The sequence below is a fragment of the Leuresthes tenuis genome, unplaced genomic scaffold, assembly GCF_036924035.1.
Source record: "Leuresthes tenuis unplaced genomic scaffold, fLeuTen1.0.hap1 SCAF_11, whole genome shotgun sequence".
Taxonomy (NCBI): domain Eukaryota; kingdom Metazoa; phylum Chordata; class Actinopteri; order Atheriniformes; family Atherinopsidae; genus Leuresthes; species Leuresthes tenuis.
Genome location: NW_027325365.1, coordinates 6605754 through 6629279, shown reverse-complemented (window position 1 = coordinate 6629279; position 23526 = coordinate 6605754). Strand labels below are relative to the sequence as shown.

Here is a 23526-nt window from a genome sequence, read left to right as displayed (position 1 = left end):
AAGATTAGATAATTATTTAAAATCAATGCTATTCAAGGCCTGATTATAGTTTGTACAGCATTCATGTAGAGAACATGATTGTGGTTCCAGGCTCTCAGAGCACATGATTAATACAACAAAAACAAATTAATTTTGATAGAAACTGAAAATACAATAAAGAGAAAAAAAGGCCTCGTACTACAATACATTTTATTTGCAATATGGCGCTGCACAGCTTGAATCAATCATCCACCTGCAAATGCACGAGGGAAATACAAATTATGGTTCAGACTAATCAAAACTGAATGTAGATATCATATATAGTCACAAACATTTACATCTACACATGGTATGTTTTCATGTTGCAGAAATCCTGGGAGATAAAACACCCAAGGACAAGATAAGAAAAAAAAAAAGAGGATAACAGATTCAACTCAGATTTGACCAAATCCTCTTTTATCTCCTCCTGATCAAATAGCAGTTTGCCTTCAAAACATATTTTTCTATTTTCAATAATCCCCATTTTTTAAATGCATCTTAAAATGTTGTTGCCAAAGCAAGTACATATAAGTGTCAAACTAGGATGCATTACCCTTTCTTAAACTTCAGCATTTTTCTCCTAATACACTTCATGTTCACCAATTCATTTTCAATCTTTTTTAAAATTTCAAAGAAAAATCACATGCACCATCTGAGCCACAGCTGTTGTCACCGTACCAAGATGCAAACATGAACGTATGCAGACACACAAGCCTTTACAGTGCACAACTGCGTCTTTGGTGTGACCACTCAGGGAGCAACGAAATACTGACAGCATCGGATGATGATGCAATAGCCAGCAACTGTCAGCTTCACAGAATTACAGTAAGCTGCTTTGTCAAAATGTAGAGAAGCTCTATTGAACTCCAGGATGCCAGCTCACCAGTGGGATTAAAATGCGATTCACTAGATCTGGACAAATATTTCTAAAATAACCATGTTCTAAACTGGGAAAGCATCTGAAATTAGAGTGCAAACCTCCCATGCGTACTCACAGAAATATGACTAATTAAGGCTGGTAGTGGATGCTCAAAAATATTAACAGCCAGAAATGATACAGAAATAGCCTGCAAGGCAATTTCAAACGGGTTTGTTGGTGCCAGGTGCAGACGAAATCCATTGTCCTCTTGGAAAGAACAACAATGATTGACTACAAGTCTGAAAGCCAAAAATAAATCTGGATTAAGCAGTTTGTAGTCCACTGGTAGCTCAGCTTGGTGCTGTGTGGTTTGCACAGCAGAACCACAGGAGACTGTGAATCACTTGCTTGTGGTATACAGTTAGCACACCTGCTACACAGGTAATCTGTCCAGTATCAGAGGCTGCTGAAAATGTATGCTTCAAGTGCCAACAACAATAAAAACAAATCTAAATGTTCCATACCCTGAGGGACAAAGTACATCAAGTCCTCTCAGTCAGAAGAGAAAGATTAAACCCCGCTGTAGTTTCATTCAGTCTCACTTCAAGAAGCTGTCCTGGCCTTAACATATACCATAGAGACGCACAGAGTGTAAAATATATGTGTCAAGATTTAATAGAAGCGATGAAAAGACCCTGGGGGTACCAAAGTAGTTCAGGTTTGATTAAAATGCAAACTCACTTGAATTACCTTTGATGATGTGTAACTCAAAGGCTACAGGTCTGACATAAAGTTTTGACACTTTCTCTTGGACTACGATGATTATAAACCACAAAAGGCCAGGCTTTGATTTCAGTGTCAACACTGCCTGCTCTTCTCTTAACTCTCTGAATAATGCAAAAAATTATGACTCTGATGCAAAATCCCAGCAATGTCCAACCATTTTAAAGAATCATACTGAAAGTCATTTTTAATTCTTCAGACTCAGTTTTTCACATTATATTTTTAAACTTGATTTAAAACTGATGCTTTATTCCTTTCATCGGTTTTCACACAATTTTTCGCAATGAAAAAGCAGAATATTTTTTTTAAACATAAAGACATATTCATCAGTCATCTTCAGGTGCCTCCAGTGATGCTCTGAATAGTTCAGTGTGCCTAATAGTGCCTTTTAGTGAGGGTTGGCCTCTGTGTGCAGCACACCGCTTCATTCTCCTTTAGGGCACAGTGGTCAGTGATGGCTGTTCCTCTGTAAGGTGTTCCCATCTCATCAGAGGAACTCTGACTTGTTGTTACCTGCCTGACCAGAGCCCTTTATCTCTTAACAAGGCAGGTATATCTAAGAACTCTGTGGGCAGTTAAATGCTTTTTAGATTAAGAAAGACCACATTGCGTTTGGGCACTTTAAATGATTCAGAATTATTTTATCTTTTGTTGTTTCATACCTCAGATCTGTGCTTTCATACAATTTTATCTTGCAGACCTACACACAGTTTTTTCAACCTCTAACACACACACCAAATGGTAAGGTTTATACCGTTTTAATTAGGTCAACTGAATTCAGTTAGGCACAAGTGGACTCCGCTTAATGTGTCATTCCATGATGGTGGAATGACCTACCGAGCACTACCAGAACAAGGGCGTCCCTGTCTATCTTCAAGAAACTCTTGAAGACCCAGCTCTTCAGAAAGCATGTCCTACCCTAGCACTTGCTCTGTACATCCCCACCCCCTCCACTGCACTTTCTCTTGCGGTACTTCCCTCTATGCCGGCACTTGATTTCTACACTGTCACCCCTGTAACCTCTGACAGTCTTACAAGTGGGTTTCCTTCTATGTAGTTTGTTGTTAGCTTTGATGTTAGCTGCATTGCTATATCCTCATTTGTAAGTCGCTTTGGATAAGAGCATCTGCCAAATGCATAAACATAAATTGTAGGAAAAAGCGTCAAAACAAATTCCAGCATGTAAATTGAATATATCCATCTATCAATTTTCTAGTTAACCCAATTCAAGGTCGTAAGGGGAGGCAGAAGCCTATCCCAGCTGCCATTTGGCGAGAACCATGTTGGACAGGTCAGCAGTCCATCGGGAGGCAAACAACCATGCGCACTCGCACTCACTCCTAGGGTCAATTTCGATTCATCAAATAACATGACATGCATGTTTTTGGATGGTAGTATGCATGAGGAGAACATGCAAACTCCAAAGAGAAACGTGAAAGGCCCCTGCTGAAATTCAAACCAGCAAGGGCCTTCTTAAGACACAGACACAGACTACCCGTGGTCAGGACAATGCACTCTGCTAATGTGTCTTCAGGCAAAATCAAGAGATGAAAAAAAAACTAGTAGTTCTGAATATGCCACAACAACAAGAAAGTAAAACAATTGCATGGGAAAATCAAAGCATCAAAGCCTCGTTGACCTCACTCAAAATCCACCAAAAGATGTCCAGCGCACTTTCAAGACACAACACAAATAGAAATTTCTCTTGTGGACATATTATATAATAGAAAATGACTGAATAAGCCGTTACTGTCACATGCACAGCGCTGGCACTGCTCTTTATGGGAGTAACACATCACCAACAACCAGAACCAGCGCGCTAGTTTAGAGCCAGTTGATGGTGCCAAGGATGACTGGTGACAGCTGGGTGCCTCTTACTCATTTTAAGGGTCATCAACATTTAATGTTACATTAGTGGCTTCACTGGGTTGCCTTTATCTACTGCGACAGTGTTGACTTAATTATGCACGGCAGTAACACACTCATCTTGGTCAGTCCTGACACACAGAGAGGAAAAGAGTAAAGCAAAGAAGGGCTGCCTCTGTACCTCATCATGTAAGTGTCCTTGCTTCTTTTGATGTGGATGAAAGTGACACACAGTGCTGTCTGGGGCCATGCATATAGACTAACACACAGAAACACACACCAAGTTACGAAAAGGGTTCAGCCCTGGAGGAAGGACCTACTTTTATATCCCCCTTCATCTTCTTTCTCTGCCTGAAATGCCTGTCCCTCCCAGCATTTTCTAAACACAGCCACCATGAACACAAACTGACAACCTGGATTACCGTCAGGCCTACAAAACAAAGCCAGAGACATCAGTGAAATGAATATGCTGACAATGAGACACTGCCCCAAAAAATTGGATATATGCTAATAAATACAGAATGAAATTATCAGAAATTTCTATGTGGTAAAAATGTGACAACTCTGAAACTGTAAATGTGTGACACTTCATGGCCTGAAACTGGACCTGATGGCTGTATATCTTTGAGCTTTACATATATATGCATATATTCATATCAAATCAATACAATAGAGACAAAAATGACAGCCGGTTCTTACATTGATGTCTTCCAGGTTCAAGGAGTTCAGATATTGATGGTTTCTCTTCCACAGTATAGGAGGCCTCTGCTCCCCTGTGATGGCACAGGTCAACACAGCTGTCTCACCGACTGTTACTGTTGTGATGCTCACTTTTTGGTCATCTGGGAGGTTGAGCTGGTACACATCTGGTGAGAAGAAAGAAGTCAGTGTTAGACTGCCCTGTGGAAAATTGCTAAATCCATATGCTTTTGACAAATGAAAATGGTGAGTAACAGTGGCAACAGTTCAACTCCCTTGATGATTTTCATGCAAAGTTATTTGAACTCTTACAAAGTAGGAACCTGCCGTCACAACTACTATTACATCTGAAATCGAATGACCCTATCTTAGGCGAAGAAGCTCATAATTCAGAAGGATAAAACTACTGAAGTGCTTTAAAGTTTAAGATTTCATGCACTTTCAAAGAATTTTATTTCTTGAAAGCTCGAAAAAACAGTATAAGTGATAAATGTCTAGATTAGCTGCAGTTGTGCCACAGAGGTGGAGTTTTTTACCCCCTCATAAAAGCAGCACAATTACTGAAATTTCGTAACTAATTAAAAAAAATAATAATTAAAAATAATGCTCTGTAAATATTTGATACCATGTCACTGAGGATTCAGAGTCCACCACTATGTTCTTCTTTGTTGGCTAAAAGAAGAAACCCAACACATTCGGGAGGAAAGATCACTGCTCTTCTGCTGACTGCAGAAATCTCATCCGAAGCGTGCGGCTCTGTAACTTGAAGCTGGAGTATTTTTAACATGCTCCCTGTTCTGTTCTAGACTGTAAAACACACCACACACTCTGTGCTGTTGTGAAAGCCCAGAACTACATCATCTCTGATGAAAGAAACATGGAAAGAAAGGGACAGAAACAAAAGACGTTGGCAGAGAGGTGCAACGATCCTCAACCTCCAAGAGTAACCTCAGAATTCCTGCGAAACCCTGAAGTTTTGAAACCTTTTATTTAAAGAAGATATGTCCTCAAAAAGTAAAGCTTTAGCAAAAACCGAGAGCAATTACTGCAACAAAGCCAGCCAAGGTGGGCTGGGGAGAGGTCAGCACAGCTATGGTTGGTTAACGCCTTTTGTGTGTCCAGTGTTTTGAGGAGACCGTGAGTACAATGTACACTCATCCATTCTTTGTTATTATGTAATGCAGTCTGTGAGAGAATGCTTTTTAATCTTTCTCTTGGGTAATGAGCAATGGAGCAAAAGGAAACAGAGACTCAATTTGTTCTGCTCCTAAGGGCATGAAATACAAAATCTAATGAAAGAGAAGGTCCAACAGGCAGAGCTCACTTGCCACAGCCAAGAGAGTAACTATGAGAGCACCTTTAATTACAGCATGACTCCAGTGGCCCTCACACCAATGGCTTTTGAACGCTTTTTTTTTTACCTTCTCACTCGTTTGCTGTGTTTTGTCCACTTGTCTCAAACCTGTGAGATCAGTTGAGAACCATGAGAAAACACATGCTTCATTCCAGGCTCCAGGTAAACTCCGACCATTATACTATTAGTGGAAAGTTAACGCAGCCATGTGTCCATTAATAAGCTTGTAGTAACGCAATGCTCAAAACCTGCCTTGGAAATGTTTTTTATTAACTTCAAACAATACAATTAAAGAAGTCATCAAGTGTTTCCCCTATCAGAAAACATGATGGAAACAAAATGCTAAGAACACAAGTCACTGCATACTGTACACCAGTAGTGTTCACCTCAAAAATGACCTGAGTTGAGCCAACCACTCTGACAAAGTTGACAAAAATTGAACATTATGAGCTCCATGAAGCTGGTGCATATTGGCAGGCAGTTGCATCAAATTGCATTATATAAATCCTGGCACTGTCTGCTGCATATACAGTATATTTCACCATAAAGAATTTGTGAATAATGCATGTTACCTTGAAATTTGCTCCCATATTAAACTTGCTTTATGCAATCTCATTATTACCAAATCATCTTGTACATAAAAATAAAATGAAAACCCAGCTTCAGTCAGTCTTTCATTTCTTTAAATAAAATCTATTTGATCAATCAATGATAAAGTGTCCAATGGTGTAGGTTTATTTCTCTCATCATGAACATAACCAACCACTTTCTCTGATCTAGAACTATCCAGCAATACCCAGTTTAATGAAACAACTGGAACGTCTCCCCAGTGGATGTCGAAATATGACAGAAGTCATTTCATGGAACGTAATTGATCAATTAAGAGCTGTTTGTATGTAATAAAGACATGACAACAGCAGTCAGTGGGAGTGATATGAAAGTTTTCATGGATGGAAATAAACAGCAATCACTGAGGGGAAATTAAACGTATTAGAGAGCAAAAACTCCTCCCTTTTACCCACCACCATGAAATGTTTATTTTCCATCCAGTGTGGTTACAGAGAGGCATCTTTTCATCTTGTTCCAAAGAGCTTTAGCCACAAAATGGTTATTTCAGGACCGAGAGAAGAGTTGTTGTCTCAGAGAGCCAACCTACAGCAGAGAATGGCCCAAACTTTGGACCCTGCAGAATCACCCAATTTGTCAAAGATCAAACCCTGTTTGACATTTGTTAACCAGCACATTGAAACTTCCCAACTGAAGCTCAAATTGTGCCAAAATGACAAATGGCAAAACCCAAATGAACTAAACAGCATGAGATGTTTTCATTCTAAAACATCACAGACTCAATGGGATGGCAAACAGTTATCTATTTCTGTTCTGCTGCCTGCACTACATATTTAAAAAGATATTAATTTTCATGTTCAGCTTTGTTTTCTCCTTAAAAGAGTGTTGATTTGACATATTTGGAATTTGTTGGATCTGGTTTGTTGATTTTGGAGTTAAATATTTAAAAAACTGTCACAACCTTCAATAACATTCAGATTTAATGTAGTTGCTGCAGACTGTAAAGGTGTTCAAAATGAAAACCATTGGTAATAGTAACAAGCTTAGAAGAAAACACTGTGCTGTGTGCATAATTGATTTAAATATAAAAGAGGAATAACAAAAAAGTCAGGCTGTGAGAAATCATACTCAAGTTCCTGCAAAACATTAAGGCAAGAAGAAATACTTGAGGACAACATCAAAGCAAGAAGTCTAAAATATAATTAAAAAGCTCTGATGGAGACAGGGAAGAATTAAGGAAAGTGGACCCTCCATCAGTCACGCGTGGCTAATCCATGATCTTCCTCCCCTCACATTGATAATATAGCCAGCAGATCAACACACCATGCAGCCACTTGACGCTCTTCGAGGTGCTGAGGTGGTGGTGGGTAGATATGCTGACAAAAATCTCCCTCAATAATGTCCTCCCTAACCATTCAATTACAGCTCCCTTGTATCTTAATCCTTGTGGAATACGCTGGAAGCAACAAACTCCATTTGCCGTTGATCCCCAGGGGATAGAAATGTGTGAAGTTATACTGAGAATTTAAAGAAGGAAGTGGTTAGACTGTCAGCTCCATCGTAGCTTTAGCAGCTGGGTGGAGGAGGGAAGGTGGGGAAGAACGAAACGAGGGCTAGTATCCAACCTGAATGAAAAACTCCTCAGAGATTTGAGTCTGAGCAGGTTCAGTCCAGCACCTCTGTGAGAGATTTATCAACAGAAGAAATGGCTTTGGCTCCTCTTTTTTGGACTGATTTGAGACCCGAGGTACTAAGCCCTCTGGGAAGGATCAACCTTTACCGTCCAACCTGTAATTAGTCATTAACGGGGAGGTGCAGGCTTTTGATTTACTCTGTACAGCTCCCAGAATGGGATGTTAGTCAGTGACATGGTGAAAGGTAAATCACCTCTTGCACTGGAGGCAACAAGCTTGTCAGGGAAAACAGGCTGGACATGGAGGATGCTGCAAAGGGGCCGGCTGTATGAAGACAAATTGCATCGAGGTTGCTCAGCCGACCCTCTTACTCCACCCTCCATCACGCTCTGTCGTCTTTCTCAAACACATTCTCACTCGACTTGTCCCTCTTCACCAATTCTGTCATTCCTCTCTTCCAAACTCCTCCTCTCTCAATGATATTCAGTTTTACTAAACCTGAACGGTACAGAACACCCCCCCCCCCCCCCCAAAAAAAAAAAAAAAAACTTTTTATTTTGAAGAAAAGATAAAAGCATTTCTTCCAACAAACAAAACACACATCCATGCGAAAAATGTCTGATCTTAGATGGTTGACTTGATTTAAACAAACTCTCTCCCGAAGCGAAGCGAAGAGAGTGGAGTCTTTGTTTCTGATACTGCAGATGAGTGACTCCGTGGGACTTGGATGCTTGACAAAGACAAAACACACATTACCTTTTGTTTTCCCAAAGAAAATACAAATTCTTGGTGTTTTTCTTGAGCTGCTGTTGCTGGTTTCTCAAGTAAGCAAAACAGATCCCTGAAACATAACTTTTTGGAATAACTTTGAGGATAAGCCCGCATTAAAACAGTGGGATCTACAGTAGGATTCTGATACCCTACCATGGAGCTCCTCTCAGCTCTGTTTGCAAACACCACTGAGCTGCTACAGATTGTAGCATGAGTGAGGAAACTGAGAAGAGAGTACAAATGACATAAAGCTAAATGGAACTATAATTGTTACTTGTGTTCAGAATACAAAAAGGTTTGACAGAAATTACAGCAACAGTTTGTCGATCACATAGGACAAGAACAGCCATTATCCCAGCACATGCAGGTTATTCATAGGAGTGTTTTCTAAATACCCTCTGAAACCTCATGTGAAATACCAACAATATTTCTCTTGACTTGATATTTGTAAAGAGATTTGTAACATTTTAAAACCTTAATTAGTGAAAAGTGAAAATCTTAATTAGAGTACAGCCTATGTTATGTGGTTTATTTACCAATGCATCATCTGTTGGAGAGGTTTGATATTTTTTACCCGCCCAAGCAAACTTCAAGGCTGAGATAATGTGTATGTAACTTTTGGGAAGCATTAACTATAGCAAACTGGGGCTGAATGCAGTCAATATTGTTTTACGTTGGTCAGCTCGGAATTGGCTCCACTTTGTGACTACATTAACGGTTAACATGTATACGTTTATTACTGGTCTAGTTAAAATGAAAAGCACAAAATGTCATATTTAAACAAGTTTAAAAGGAGGAAATTGTAGAAAACAAAACCCAATCTAGAATCTAATCATTTTTGTATTTCTTTTGATTAAATTCGGCCTTATAATGAATTTATGTCTCATGCTATTCAAGTCTCAAGACCATTTGTTTTTTTCAATCTTTTGAGTGCTTTTCATGTGTATAGTGTGTAATTTCTACAGTAAAATAAGAAAACAAGAACTGGAAAACAGGACAACAGACCCTGGTTATCTCAACATGACATACTTTACTTTTTTAGATTATTGTAGCTTTGATGGCTTAACTTTAAACATCACTGTACGAGACAGTCCAATACCATATCTGTTCCAAGTTAATTATTCAACGTAAATATATTCATGTTTGTTTATAAGGAAAACCCTGTGGCTCATGTTTAGGTCAAAGTACTACATCATTTTTTAGAAGGTGAAAGCATCTTTGATGTTAAATCTGAGCATTTCAAATTTCCACTTCAATAAGATTCATTTCCAACCACAAACAGGTCTCCAGTGAGGAGTTTCACAATATATATATATATATATATATAATTAAATATAGATATATGTATATATAGCTTATGTAGTCTCAGAGGTCTTGCAAATGGATTTGGGCTGAATTATTGACAAAAAAAAAAAAAGCTTATGATCCTTACCCTTTCTGCTCTCACAATCATACTCTCCTCCCATACACATTACAACTGTCAAGATGGCTGTAAGGCATTAATGAGTGGCCTTGGTGAGTGTATTTCCTCTGGCTGATCAGCCTCAAGTCTGTTTCCAATGCAGCTGTGGGGAGAGATCCTGAGGGACAGCCAGCATTAGTATGCAACAGAGTTTTAGAGGATGCCTAATTGGACTTATTTTATCACAGCTACCTTGTGGGAAACAACTAATGAAAAAAATTGTCCATCTTTCTGCAATAAGTAAATCACAGAGCACTTAAGGCGATGCATAAGTGAGGGTATGATTTAATGGCTCCATTGTATTTCGTCAACATAATCCAACATGGTTTAAGACCACATTAGATATAGTCCTTTATTTTTATGTGGGCTCAATATTGAGATACGTCTGTTTCTTCAAAACAATAAGAAGTATCAGAAACCTGTCTGTGTGTTTATGTGTTGGAAGAAAAGTGTATTTAGCACATAAATCAATCAACTTCACCTTTAAAATGGTGAATTCTTCAAACATTGAAAAAGAGTACTATCCAGTTCCCTGTGCCTAATACTGTAGTGCTTATACATCTGCACTGCAGCAGCTGAATATCTGCAGGGCTGCAAATGGTGAATGCCAACACCTTTAAATGGATGACAAGAGAAGTGACATGTTGAGAGAAGCAAATGAGCACAGCTATGCCTTAACCCTGAAGTGCTAAACAATCCTGACAGACAAGGATGCACATTGAACTTCTCCCAGTCAGTGGGCCCTAAAAAAATATTCTGTGAAGCTTCAACTCTTCGGGAAATTGAAGCTGACCTGTCAGTGGCACGTGATCAATACTGTATTCCTTTATTGAATCCAAAGCTTTATAAACAGGTCAACTGTAGACATAACTAGCAGGCCTGTAGTCTCAGGAATTCAATGGACAAACATTTCATTACATAGCTCAGTGAGAAGTTTCCACCACCACCGACTCTGATTGTTTACACTGAAACTCTGGGTTTAAATGAATCATAACCGGGGAAATTAATCATATTCTATAACACAGAATCAAAGACTGATTTGTGTAATCTGAAGGGTGAACCAATTTTAAGCATTTCTTTGGATTGCTGGAAAGGCTACTGGTTATGACTGCCATTTATCTGAAAGTATTCCTCTATTGCACCATTTTTCAGCTCTGATAGTTATTGATTTCTTTGCTCTGGCTCCCCATCAGGTTCTGAATCCAGTTTAACATTCCTGTTGTTACTCTTGGAGCCTCAGCTTATATATTTGAAAGACATATTGAATACCCACAACTATAGTAGGACTCTGAGGTTCTTTGATCAGGGGATTTTAGTTGTTCCTGATCTCAGCTCATAACAAAAAGAGAGTGTGCTTTTGAGATCGTTGCCCCTAAACTTCTGAACTCTCCCCGACTGGACTTAACATCTGTTAACACTGTGGACGGCTTTAAAAAAAAAAAACAGGTCAAGAGCCATTTTTCTTTAGATGGGCTTTGTTTGTGTCTCAGTTATATTGATTGTGTGCAAGTGTGTTTATGTGCATATAGTTGAATTGTGTTTTATCATTTTTATTTTTTATTTTCATCATTGTGAAGCACTTTGTGACATCTTTTCTTTTAAAAAGAATAGTTGGTGCTTATAAAAAAATTGAATAATTGATACATTTTTCAGATTCAGCCATAGTTTTGACAGTTTTTTTCAGGAAGAAGAGGCACAATTTCTTCTTAATAGTGACCAGTCAAATTATTTTATCTTTGATTTCCTGATTTTTGTTTATACCGAAGTATCCATGATCCCCAACCTGTGACACACATTAAAGCTATCGAGTACATACAACCATTAACTGGAAAACTAAATTCTTAAATTTTATTCCGTTTATTCAGGCTTTGTGGAACAAAACGAGTTTCTATTGCCAGGGCCAAAAGTACTGGAAAACAATTTTCAAATTTCTCTTTTCAATCATTGTTAGAGCAGGCAGCACTTTGGCTCTTTAAACTACATTGAATGCTACAACAAACAGGCAGAAAAGTACCTTAACCTTCAATTTTGTTCCATATTTTTACTTTAATTCCATACTTGGGTTATTTCAGAGGTATGTCTTTTATCCTGACTGTATATCTTGTTACTGAGACACTGCATAGTTTCCAGTGGCAAACGGAGCAAATCATCCCCATTAATCGATTGAGCCTTCACAATGAGTCACAATCGGGACAGATTTCTTCTCTTTGAAAGCATTTTTCCTTTTTCTGAATACAGAACTGATTTGACACCATAACTGTAATTTATTTTCATCTTTGCTGCTGAGATTGTTCCAGAACCACTGTGACATGTAAACATGCATTTCAACTCTGGCTGTTTCTCTTTCAAAATATTCTATCTGGTTCTTCTTCAGCGAGGCTCTCTAACCAAACACGGTTGTGCCTTGAACATGGAGGTCAGCTCAGCTGTGTCTCATCTACACAACACGCTCAACATTTCCTTTATGCATATGACCCAGGAGATCTGCTATGTTCCAACATGAACTGTGGTCACAAAAACATCAGGTCACTAGATTTGTTCTGCAGCTTTTACCTTGAACATGTTAGTTTTATGTTGTTCTTTACTGTTGTTCTTCTTTTCTCTCCATTTTTTTTGTTGTGCACACAAATATACCTTTACCTTCACTTAATCTAAACCAATCTAAAGACCTTACACCTCATGAACTAAATCACCAGTCTGCTTGAAAATCAGTACAATCAACTGCCGTATTTTTCGGGCTATAAAGCGCACCGGGTTATAAGCCGCAATATGATTGATTGCTAACGGGTCTATTTTCATACAAAGCGCACCGGGTTACAAGGCGCATTACATGAAACAAAACTCAAATAAGTCAAACTTTATTCAACTCACTTGATAGTGTTGAGTTTGAAATCCGCTTCGTTAGCATGTCTCTTAACAGGAGCCATTTTTGGGGCAGCGGGTATAGAAAAAGAATGAATGAATGAATGCACACACCTTAATGTTGAAGCACAGATTGCACTACTCAGCGAGGCTCGTGACTACGGTGGCTGTAATGCTCAGTCCATCAAGCAGTGCAGCTTCGTAGCTTACCAAGACCGTCCTAAAACATTTTGACAGATTTTTGAGCGCCGTGTACCATATAAAATCAGTTCTAGGTCAGAAAGCGCAGCCAGAATTAATTCAATGGTGCACCGCATTTTAAGACGCACTGTCAATTTTTGAGAAAATTAAAGGATTTTAAGTGTGTCTTATGGTCCGAAAAATACGATAATTTATATATGCCCTGGAGGAACATCGTGTTTTTCCAAAGCAACAAAAAGTGTGATATTTCAGTAGTCCTTTCAGTAGTTAGTTAAAAAGGCCTGTTTCGATGACACTTTTGATGTTCTTAAAACCAGTTAAAAGGAAACTAGCTCAAGATATTCAGAAAACGATATAATGCTTTCGAACACATTTTGCAGCAGAGTCGGTGAAAAGCACCACTCACTGTATTTGAGGATCACTGATCAAAAAAAGTGATGTGACTTCTTATAAATCTCTTTTTGGACACACAAAAAGACACATATTAGAAGATGTACCATGAATTATGAAACCATTTTAACACCACTTTTAACTGCCCGTGAATGAAACACTCAGCGGGGGTTTTGACAAGTAAAAGCCTGAGTATCCATTAATTGTTGCTATGCCAAGGGTGCTGCATAACAGCATACTTGACTTAATGGAAGCAGCCTCCTCCGGAGGAGGCCTGGCTGATGTCTAATTATAATCTTCCTGCTGAAGTAAAGAGTGTAAGAACTAATTTTCAAGCCTAGCAAACTTTCTGTAAATGTAGGTATTACACTAGACTTGCTACCATGAATGATTAGAGCCTTGAAGGAAAGTGAGCGGGTATGGGAAGTGGGATCAATTACCACACAATCAATTAAAAGGACAACACAAATGGAAATTAAGAGAGGGAAAGTAGAAAAACTTCAAGTTTGTTCAAAACAATTACTTGCCAACAGTTTGTTGTCAACATCTATCCCCTATGCTGGACAATCGCTGATAAAACGCAGAACAAATTTTAATTCCATTGGAAACAAAAATGTCAATCATCACTGACAGCTTAGGCAAACTGTGTAAGGGCAAATGCCAAATTACAATATGACGGATAACATGATAGTGCACATTGGCTTCTGAGCAGTCCCTCGGGATTCCAACTGGCACTCCAAAGCATCCAGTCTCAGCAGAAATAAAAGAGTTGTGTGTCCTGGCTTTGTGTTCTATCAGGAAGTGTCAGGGCTCAAATCAATATCTTGGCACCCAGGAATGGTGAGATATGTGTCGCCATTGTGCTGCACAAATAGAAGGACAGCTCCACTTGATAGAAAAGTACAATTAAGGTCATTACTGCTAGATCATGTTTACTGAATAAATGCTAAATGTAACATCCAGTGTTCAAGAAACAATTTGGAGACATGCGATAGATAGATAGAGAGATAGATAGATAGATAGATAGATAGATAGATAGATAGATAGATAGATGGATAGATAGATAGATAGATAGATAGATAGATAGATAGACAGAGCGATAGGTAGAGCGATAGATAGAGCGATAGATAGACAGACAGACAGACCCAGAATGCATTTTGCAGGTGTCCTCAAACTCAAAACACTTAAACTGGGATGCACAGACAAAGTACCCATCGGTTAACATCAAAGGATGAAGCTTTTAAAATCCCTCCTCCACAGTGCAACAAATCTTGGCTAATGTTAAGGTGCCTTTTAGATGTTTTTCGTTCATTCAGCACCTGGATCTGTGACAGAAACTAAATATACTCCCTAGTAAATTCTAAATCAGGAATCAAGAGTCTCTTCTTTTCATATTCCCGTTGAGATATTTCTGAGGGCGCACTACAAGCAAACATTTTCCTACATTTATTTGGCAGTGATTACAGAAGTTGATTGGCTCGCTGCAGATGACAGACGTCCCCCTGAGCACTGACTGCACCAAAGTGGTTTCAACTATCCAAAAGACAGCAACACATGCCTTTTGAAGAAATACCTTTCCATAAAATGGACCATTTATTTATGCAGTTTTCAGTCCTTGCAGATAATATTCTGACATTAAGCTTGTTTACGGGTATAACTCTTTCTTCTGTTACGGGCTGTTATACACACAGATATACATCTATACACCTATACACACAGGTCAGAATGTAATGTACGTAGTGCATTGGAAACAAGCTCTAAGCTGATTTCTAGATACACAATAAATGTCTCTGACAGTGTTATTGTGGAATGAGTTAAAATAACCTCAGATGCAATACAAGAATAACCAGACAGCCAGGAGAAACCTTTACTTCTTAAAATATAATAACTATAGAGCAGTTTTGCAAAGTAACAGCATGAAGTTCAACTCCTAACCAAAGGTCTTACTGGTGTTTGGTGATAACCACAAATTGCTGCACACTATATTACAGTTCATCGCAAAACATCTGTATATAGTTGTGTGAAGTAGATCAAAGGTCAATGCAAGATTTCTTTATACGTCTCCCGCTATGAGAGTGGTGATGCTTCTCTGTCGATACCACATTTAGCTGATATTACTGACTGACAGTCAATGCTCCAATGTGTTCTGTGATTAAATGCTGGTTGGAGAATGACACTTCGTGATAGATGGCACCTTATCTGTTTACCCATGATGCACTGAGCCATCATCAAATTATTCAGCAATGCCACAGTGGCAGACATCATTCATATCTGTAACATCATCTCATTAAAAGACATCACTTCAGCCAGACAGTTACCTTACAGCCGGCGGAGTCAAACTGATTCTGAACCCCAATCCAGTCTGTGGTAAAGACGGATGAATAATGTATGAACATTAAAGCCTTATCTTCTGTCATGGCAAACAATGTCACCATGCTTTGAATATTCCAGAAAGATGTGCAAAGCGTCCCCTTTTGGCAGCGCGGGCAGGTGCTATTTTCATGGGAAGACATTCTGCTTTAACGGCTGTTTGTATCCAAGCAGCAACAAAAATCTGGACACATCAACATATTAACTTTATGATGGTGCGCAGTTTATGACAGCATTTGTTTGCATAGAGATTATGTCTGCAATGAACTGTAAAACTATATACCTTAGTCATGCATTTTTTTTGCCTCAGACACTGTAATGATGGTCTATAAAGGCAGAAGCCAAATCTAGAATCAACAGAACACATAGTCAAAATACCTTCAGTTCTATAGATCATTTTTATTGAACAGGATTAGTATTGCATTCTTTCAGCAGCTCAGCACCAGCACACTTGTGTAAAAAATAAAAGCAGCAGCAGCTCTAACAGTGTGTTACATTATATGGCTATTTTATACCTGTGTATGGAGGAACACTTGCAGTGATAAAATAAATTAACCAAGCTCACTGAACCTGATTGACTTATGTTTTTCAGTAAGCCAAATAACATAATAAAAAGTAACGCTTTTCCAATTAGCTTTAACTTCCTGCTGTTAATCTTACAGACATTAGATGTTAACAGGTCTTGCAGCAAGGTGCCATGCACAGCAGTATTATCTCATGGAAATACCAACTGAAAAGGCTTCAATTTCATCTTGTTGAGTAGTTGCCTTGCTGCACTACATGCTGAAACCAGAAAAGGAATCATTTCAAGCTTACATATCTCTTTGGATTCACACCAATTTCAATGGCTCCCTATTATATGAAAGAGCTTCTACTGTTGCAAAATCATCTTGGGTCTGCAGCTCCATGAATATTTTAGATGATTTCTAATAGAATCTAATTTAATTATCATTATTTTTTTTATCAGTTTCTGATATTTGTGATATCACAGGAGACAGGGTTATAAGACCTCAAGTTACGTGTTTGATGAAAGTCTACAGCGGTGCAGACTAACCAGCCTCTCATACTGACAGCTACAGGACTTGTCTTGACATGTTTTTGTAAGAGTTTGATTTTACTCCACTCTGTTGATCCGACAGGTTTAACATGGCTCATAAAGGATGGTGATAGACAAATGTTTCAATCCAATCAGATGCCAAGTATTTCTTGATGTTGTTGCCCTTTTTCCAAATAGCTTCCAACCAGGACTTCCCAGATGGGTCTGTACAACAAACCATCTGGCACATCAGGATCCCTACCTATCTTTCTTTAGACCATACTGGTGGTAATAAAAGGCAATGATTTCTCTCATGTTAGTTCAGACATAGTTAGATGGACTCAAGCTCAAAACTCTGTGTTCCTGAACGCACAAAAGGACCTACAATCAAAGAACATAAGCATTAAGTGGTCAAACTCACATAATAATGAATACATTGAAAACTACTACCTGAGAGCTACAATGACCTCAAAGTATCTTTTTTAATCACTCATTATTGGGTGAAGAGAGGTGGCATGGCCTTGAGCATTCGTATTGCGAGTATAAAAATTCTGATATTGTTGACTTCAATTCAAACACAACATATGCTGGCTTTTAAGTGCAAAATGAAAGTGGTTTTCAGTTCCGTGTAAAATAACACGGATATTTACTGGACCTGGCTCTGATCAGTATTGATGAGATCAACACGCACATACTAATTTTCAACAGGATCACTGCGCTTGGGGGCAAGAGAGTGGATACAGCTCAGTTTTTCTGTTCAGAAACACAGTTTTCAGTGTTTCACATAAAGGCTCTGAAACTGAGCAAGAAGTTGACATACGAGACTGATCGATTTTACAATCTCCCAGTTAGCTTGCAGCTCAGTCTCAGTCCCCCGTGGTGTTGGGAATGCTTATCAGACACTCTGGTACAAAACAGCCGGCAGGATACAGCGTAATGCCATCTCCCTAGGTTGTCGTAGCTCGCAGGCTTGTCCCCTGAGAGGCAGTGGTAGTGACTGGGCGTAACTCTGGGTCCTTGCCTGTTCAGCTCTCAGTGCACAGAGAGTAAAAACACTACTGGTGTTGGGAAAAGACTCAGACGGCTTGTTTTAGAGAGTGTATCCTTGTTTAAGAATAGCTAAACAACTTTTTTTGTGTGTATAAACAATACAAGATTGGTACTGAGCACATTGATTGCTTCTGCAAATGTTAATCTGTAAATGCAACTAATTCCCAGTAAAGCGTTATAATGAGATTGTTTAGCTAATGATTTATTCATATAGGTGGACAATTATCTATTGTTACTGAGTAACAGCATTAAGTGGCACCTCAGGATAAAGAATGAATAAGAAGCCAAAGAGAAGAGTAAGGCAGGATTAAAGAAACTGCCACAGAAGGGGTGATTTACTCTCATTAAATATCCCATTTCCTTGTGAGTAGTGGAGCTAGGAGCTTGAAAAAGATCTGATAAGCGAAAAAGGAAGTAGTTGGAGTTACAACAACTCAACTCTTCAAGGAAGCTGCGCTATCCTCAGATTGGCTGGGGCCCTTTTCCTTTCATGACTTGCCAGAAGGGGTTTGCTCCCACACATTCTCGTCTAACATAGAGAATGGCAGTCAAGACTCTCACAATGCCATTTGCGCTCGTGAATTTTTTCTCCCTGAAAAAAATGTTTCAAATACAAAGGGCTGATGGGATGAAGGTTGATTATAAATTCTCTCCCACTGCTAAATGTGTCAAGCCAACCAAATGTCAGAGGATATTCTGTCAAAGGATATTGAGCCGACTGAAAATGTCAGACAGGGAGGAAGCATGAATGAGAGCATGGGGAGGAAACAAAAGGAGGAAACTGGTGCACATGTGTTTATGTGCCTCAGATATAGCAGAGCACTTGTCATCATCATGTTGCCTAATGATGGTGGATTTGATTTGAACTACTGTTGCGACCTGTTTCCTTTTGAGCTAATTCCACTTTGAACTCCTCTATCCAACTCTTTCAACAGATTTCAACAAAGATTTGGAGACCTACAACACATCGTTGGCAGCAATCTGCAGGTCTCAGTGGGTAAACTTTGGCAAAATATCAAGCATCACTCCAAGCTGTAACTTTGTAATGCAATAGAAAATCAGACACAGACTCAAAGCATAAGAGTCGAGAAGAAAAAGTTCAAGTAAAACCAATATTAAAGTAAAACAAATCAAATCTGATTTTTTTTTAATCTGTTATGAGTTTTATACATTTTAGACCTCATAAAAGGTCTAATAAAAATCTAAATGAATGAAAATTAAAAATGTTGCAACTCCTCCCAAATTCTTGATATTTCTGTTGCCGGCTCATCAGTCCAGATATATTGTACACTGGGCCACATTTGTCACTATGTTTCAGCAGCAGGATGACATGAACAATCAACTCCAACATGTGCAACAGGAGTGAGAAATTTGAGTATGTTACATTCAGTCTGTGGTTTTTCATCTAAAATGGACAAGGCAGGTATCGACATCTCATGGGTTCAGGCTTTTTTTTCTTTGGACTTTTTCTGTTTTGCTAAGAAAAGTCTGAACTCACCAAAAGCCGTGTAAAACTCCTCTTTTGTCAGATGCTCATCGTCGTCAACATCGTTATACTTCAGCAGGTCAAACAATGTGCACTCAGAGATATCCTTGGATAGACCTTCGTGCTTGATGACCTTAAAAGAGAAGAAGTTCTGTTAAAGAAAATGGACCGTGCCATTTGTGCTCATTCATTTCCCCAGTGTTGTCTCCCAGGAAGCACACTGTATAGAATATCTGTGTAATAGTAAAGCAGAGGCAGCAGATATGACAGGAAGTTATTCCCCCTATTTATTCATAACAGCATATTACCGTGTATTTAACAGCTCTATTCCACTGAATGATAACTGTACAAGGTTTTCTGTTTACACACAGTAAAATTTGATACTTTCATCCGTTTGATTTATATAAAATTCCCACATTTAGAAATAATTAACTAAGAATACCACAAATATCTATGCACCAACATGATTAGAGCACAGTCTGAAACCAATGTGAGGGTACTCAGGTCATTTTTAGTATCTCAAACCAGAATTTCTTCACCTCACTTTTATCCATCTTATCCAAACATAAGAATCCTCATCAATCCACCAACACAACTGTCATTGCTAATAAATGTAATTATCTGGTGTTAACTGGTAACTGACGTGGGCAGCTGTTCATCTACTTGTGACAAAGTAAGGTTTTTACTACTGTCTATAAAAAAAACAAATCAACTTTTACAGATAATACATAGGTGTATACTTTTAAGATGTAAAGGAGTGATGCAGTAAATTATCTGCAAACTCCTAACAGTGGACACTAAACAGACCAAGAAAATTTACTGACAATATATTTCATTTGATTTTCAACCAAGTAATTAATTATCTTTATTTATGATTAACAACAGCATAAATAAAGTTAGAAACGTGCATTTTAGGTATTCACACAGTATTGTTTTACACGTAAAACAGCGAGTTAAACACAACAGGTGGGCGCATAGAAAATTATTCCCAGGGAAGATGATGACCGTCATCTGCAGGCGGAAGAAAACAAACTAAGAGGTCTGATGAAGAAATGTCATGCAAACCCGTCCCTATGCGTAACTTCTCACTCGTAAAAAGCAGCAGTGTGTAGATGACCAAAGTGGACCAAGTGTGAATCACAGTGCATGTTTGAATGAACTTATGACTGAGGTTACTTGCCCTAATTGAGCAGGGCAGCGTTTGAAATCAATATTGATCCACAGAGTCATGGGTTCTGTGGCAGTTTGCTGCTTTATTGTTGCCACTGCACATAAGAAGTGTTTTGTAAATACACTCCCTTAAGATGTGACCAGGAATCGAAGTTTTAAAAGGTTACAATATTACACCTGTGTTAGCAATATTATCGCACTAATGATAGCATTCCAGCAGTGGATGGTGAAAAAGAAGACACCATTTGCCATTTTTCTGATAAAACATGATCCTACTTAACGCCACATGTATGGCCCTGCCAGTAAAACATCCATCATCATCAGATCAGCTGTCGAAATGCTGATCACAAAAGACAGCTTTATACATCATGTCTTGTCTACTAGATCAGGGTACTTCCCTTCCCCGATGACCTGCAGAAGATTTAAGCAGGCGGGAGTGGGTGTCATCTGTAATAGGACATCCTTAACGTGTTCCAAACAGTGCAAGACAAAAACAAATGTGCTGGGCACAATAATGCGGCTGTTTGAGCATCTTATATCTTCAATTATTGGGTATCCACTTTCTTAAATTTAACTTTATATTTTAAGTTAATCTGAAAAACAACTGATCACTTTTAATGCTACATATATTTTGCAGGCAGTAAATGACTGACTCAGAAATACTTATCACTATAGTTCTTTTTGCCTTCAATAGTTCGCCCTAGTAGTTAACAGATTTCTCTGTGATGGAGTGTAGGCTTTCATTTCTGTGTTTCATTAGATTTCTCCGGCCGCTTCTTTGTAGAGATATACTATATGACTACAGATGTGTATAGTGGCTTTCAGCACGTCATGTACACCAAATTATCTGAACACAACCACTGATGTGATAACTAGATGTAACGTTGACTGAGAACGCCCCCTCTGCCCGTTCCAAATCCCCCCCAATTCATAACGCCAATGGCACACGAGCAGCTTAATCAGCCAGAAAACCCCTTTCACAAGCCGCACATATAAATAAATATATTTTCATAGCTGCATGTCATTTGAAGTTTCTCAGAACCTACTCTGGTACAGACATTATATAGTATAGCTATTATAAATGCAGAGCATTGGCCTACTTTCAAAGGTTGTTGACATGGTCATATCTGCACACAGTTGTCTAATGTGGTTCACTGTGTTCATCCCTGTCTGTGTGATATAAAGCTACAACGTTGTCACTCTGCCCCTCTGTCTCACAGCAACTGGTCCAAACAGTGACAGTGCGTTAGCAGCCAGGCTAAACGCAGTCAGCGGAGACACAGCTACTACCACTAACAGCCCAAATTTCTGAGAGAATTACTGTAGCAGTCATTATCAGGCAATCACACATTCAAGGAGAGTTGAGTGATTTCTTCTCTCTGATTTGTGTGTTGGTTAGAAAACAATGCTGTGGCACAGACACACTGTCAAATAGGATGTAAATAAATTCACTCTTTGGTGTTGATCATTTTCAAACAACATTTTTGTGCCCTAAACTTTACACACAATTACACCACCTATCAGAAAGTGTTTGAAAGGTTTGTAGTCTCTTCCCTATCCAACACCATTTATTTACCATACACAAAATAAGCTGAACTAAATTAGAAAAGAGGGTATCTGTCAAATGGCCTCACACTTCTCTATGCAGCTTGTCTGTGTATTCCTGAAACTCTCCACTACAGAACAGCAGAGGGTCTCCAGAAGCAACATCTTTACAGTTATAGTAATTCAAGCCCACACAATACCCAAAGAGTGACCAGAGGTCATCTGCTCTTAAACTTAGTTGATTATTTCAATTAAAAAATGAAATAATTTGCAAAAAACAACAGATTGCACCTCTGTAAAAGATAGAAAAATAATATTTTCACCCAAACTTTGACCCTGACATTTGTGTTTCGTATTAATCTGTTCGCATGGGTCTTTTCACAGACAAGAAAGTTAAGTCACACGTTTCTTTTCAATATATCAACTTACCCTTTTTATAGTATGCGCATTTAAACCCTTTATGTTGTACTTTCAGACACAGCAGTCAGCGTAGACAGGCCCAGGGGAGGCAGCGGGGAGAAAGTTTTTAACCTTCTTACATCTTTTCAGGTAAAAAGGTAAAAATTCAGTCACAGTCTCTGCTCAAATGATAAGAAACGGACAATGAAAGAAAGAAAAAGAACTTTTGATTTGCCATTTTAAAAGGGCACAAAGACTGAAAGGGCAGGAACGATGATTCCCTGAGCCTCTTCATGTGCACACTCTGGCGTGTCAAGTAAGTCAGGATGAGGGATTTTCTGCTTTAGGGCACAAGGTTGACAGCCACAGTTTTACATTCTTAACTGCTGAAAAGTGTGATTTCCATATGCAGTTTTCTATGAGGGTTTGGTCACACCAACATTTAACTGGCATTACTCCATTTCCTTCTTTTATATCCAAGTTTTACCAACTGGGCACAACTCTCAAAATCCAATCTGACTGGATGAGAGTATTATTGTAATGAGTTTGATTTATTTAAATTTTGTCATTTGGAGAAAAAGTAAACATTAGTAATATATCTGGACTTACAATCAGAGAAAACAATTAATACACCTACATAAAAACCCAATCCATATTCATTTCTAGAAACTCTCATTTTGAGAAACTGTCAACCCACAACTGCATTTGTTTATTAAGTGTTTTATCAAACTGATAAAGCTTTCTCACTCAGATATTTATCACGTGATGTTGATAAGAGGTAAACAGTTTGCTGATACTCAAAAGATTTATTTTGTATTTCTAAACTCCACACACAGTTTCAGTAATGTTAGGACAGCAGTTTGACAGAGTGATTAAGTATTTATATCAGGTGGTAAAAGACAAGTCAAACTAAGATACTATGATTACAGTTAGCCACATGTACTCCAAAAAAGGACTGTAGTTTAAGTGCCTTGAGATGAGATTCGTTATGATGAGGCGCTATA

At 38.6% G+C, this 23526-nt stretch overlaps 1 protein-coding gene across 1 annotated transcript in view; it reads right to left on the bottom strand.

Annotated features, from left to right (window-relative positions):
• Nucleotides 1-23526, bottom strand: part of fstl5 (follistatin-like 5) — a 175131-nt gene that overhangs the window by 57796 nt on the left and 93809 nt on the right. Inside the window, exons 6-7 of the mRNA XM_072395234.1 lie at nt 19421-19541; nt 4226-4392 (exon numbers count right to left, since the gene is read on the bottom strand). Of these exons, the coding sequence (XP_072251335.1) occupies nt 4226-4392; nt 19421-19541 (288 nt within the window). The remainder of the gene's footprint in view (nt 1-4225; nt 4393-19420; nt 19542-23526) is intronic.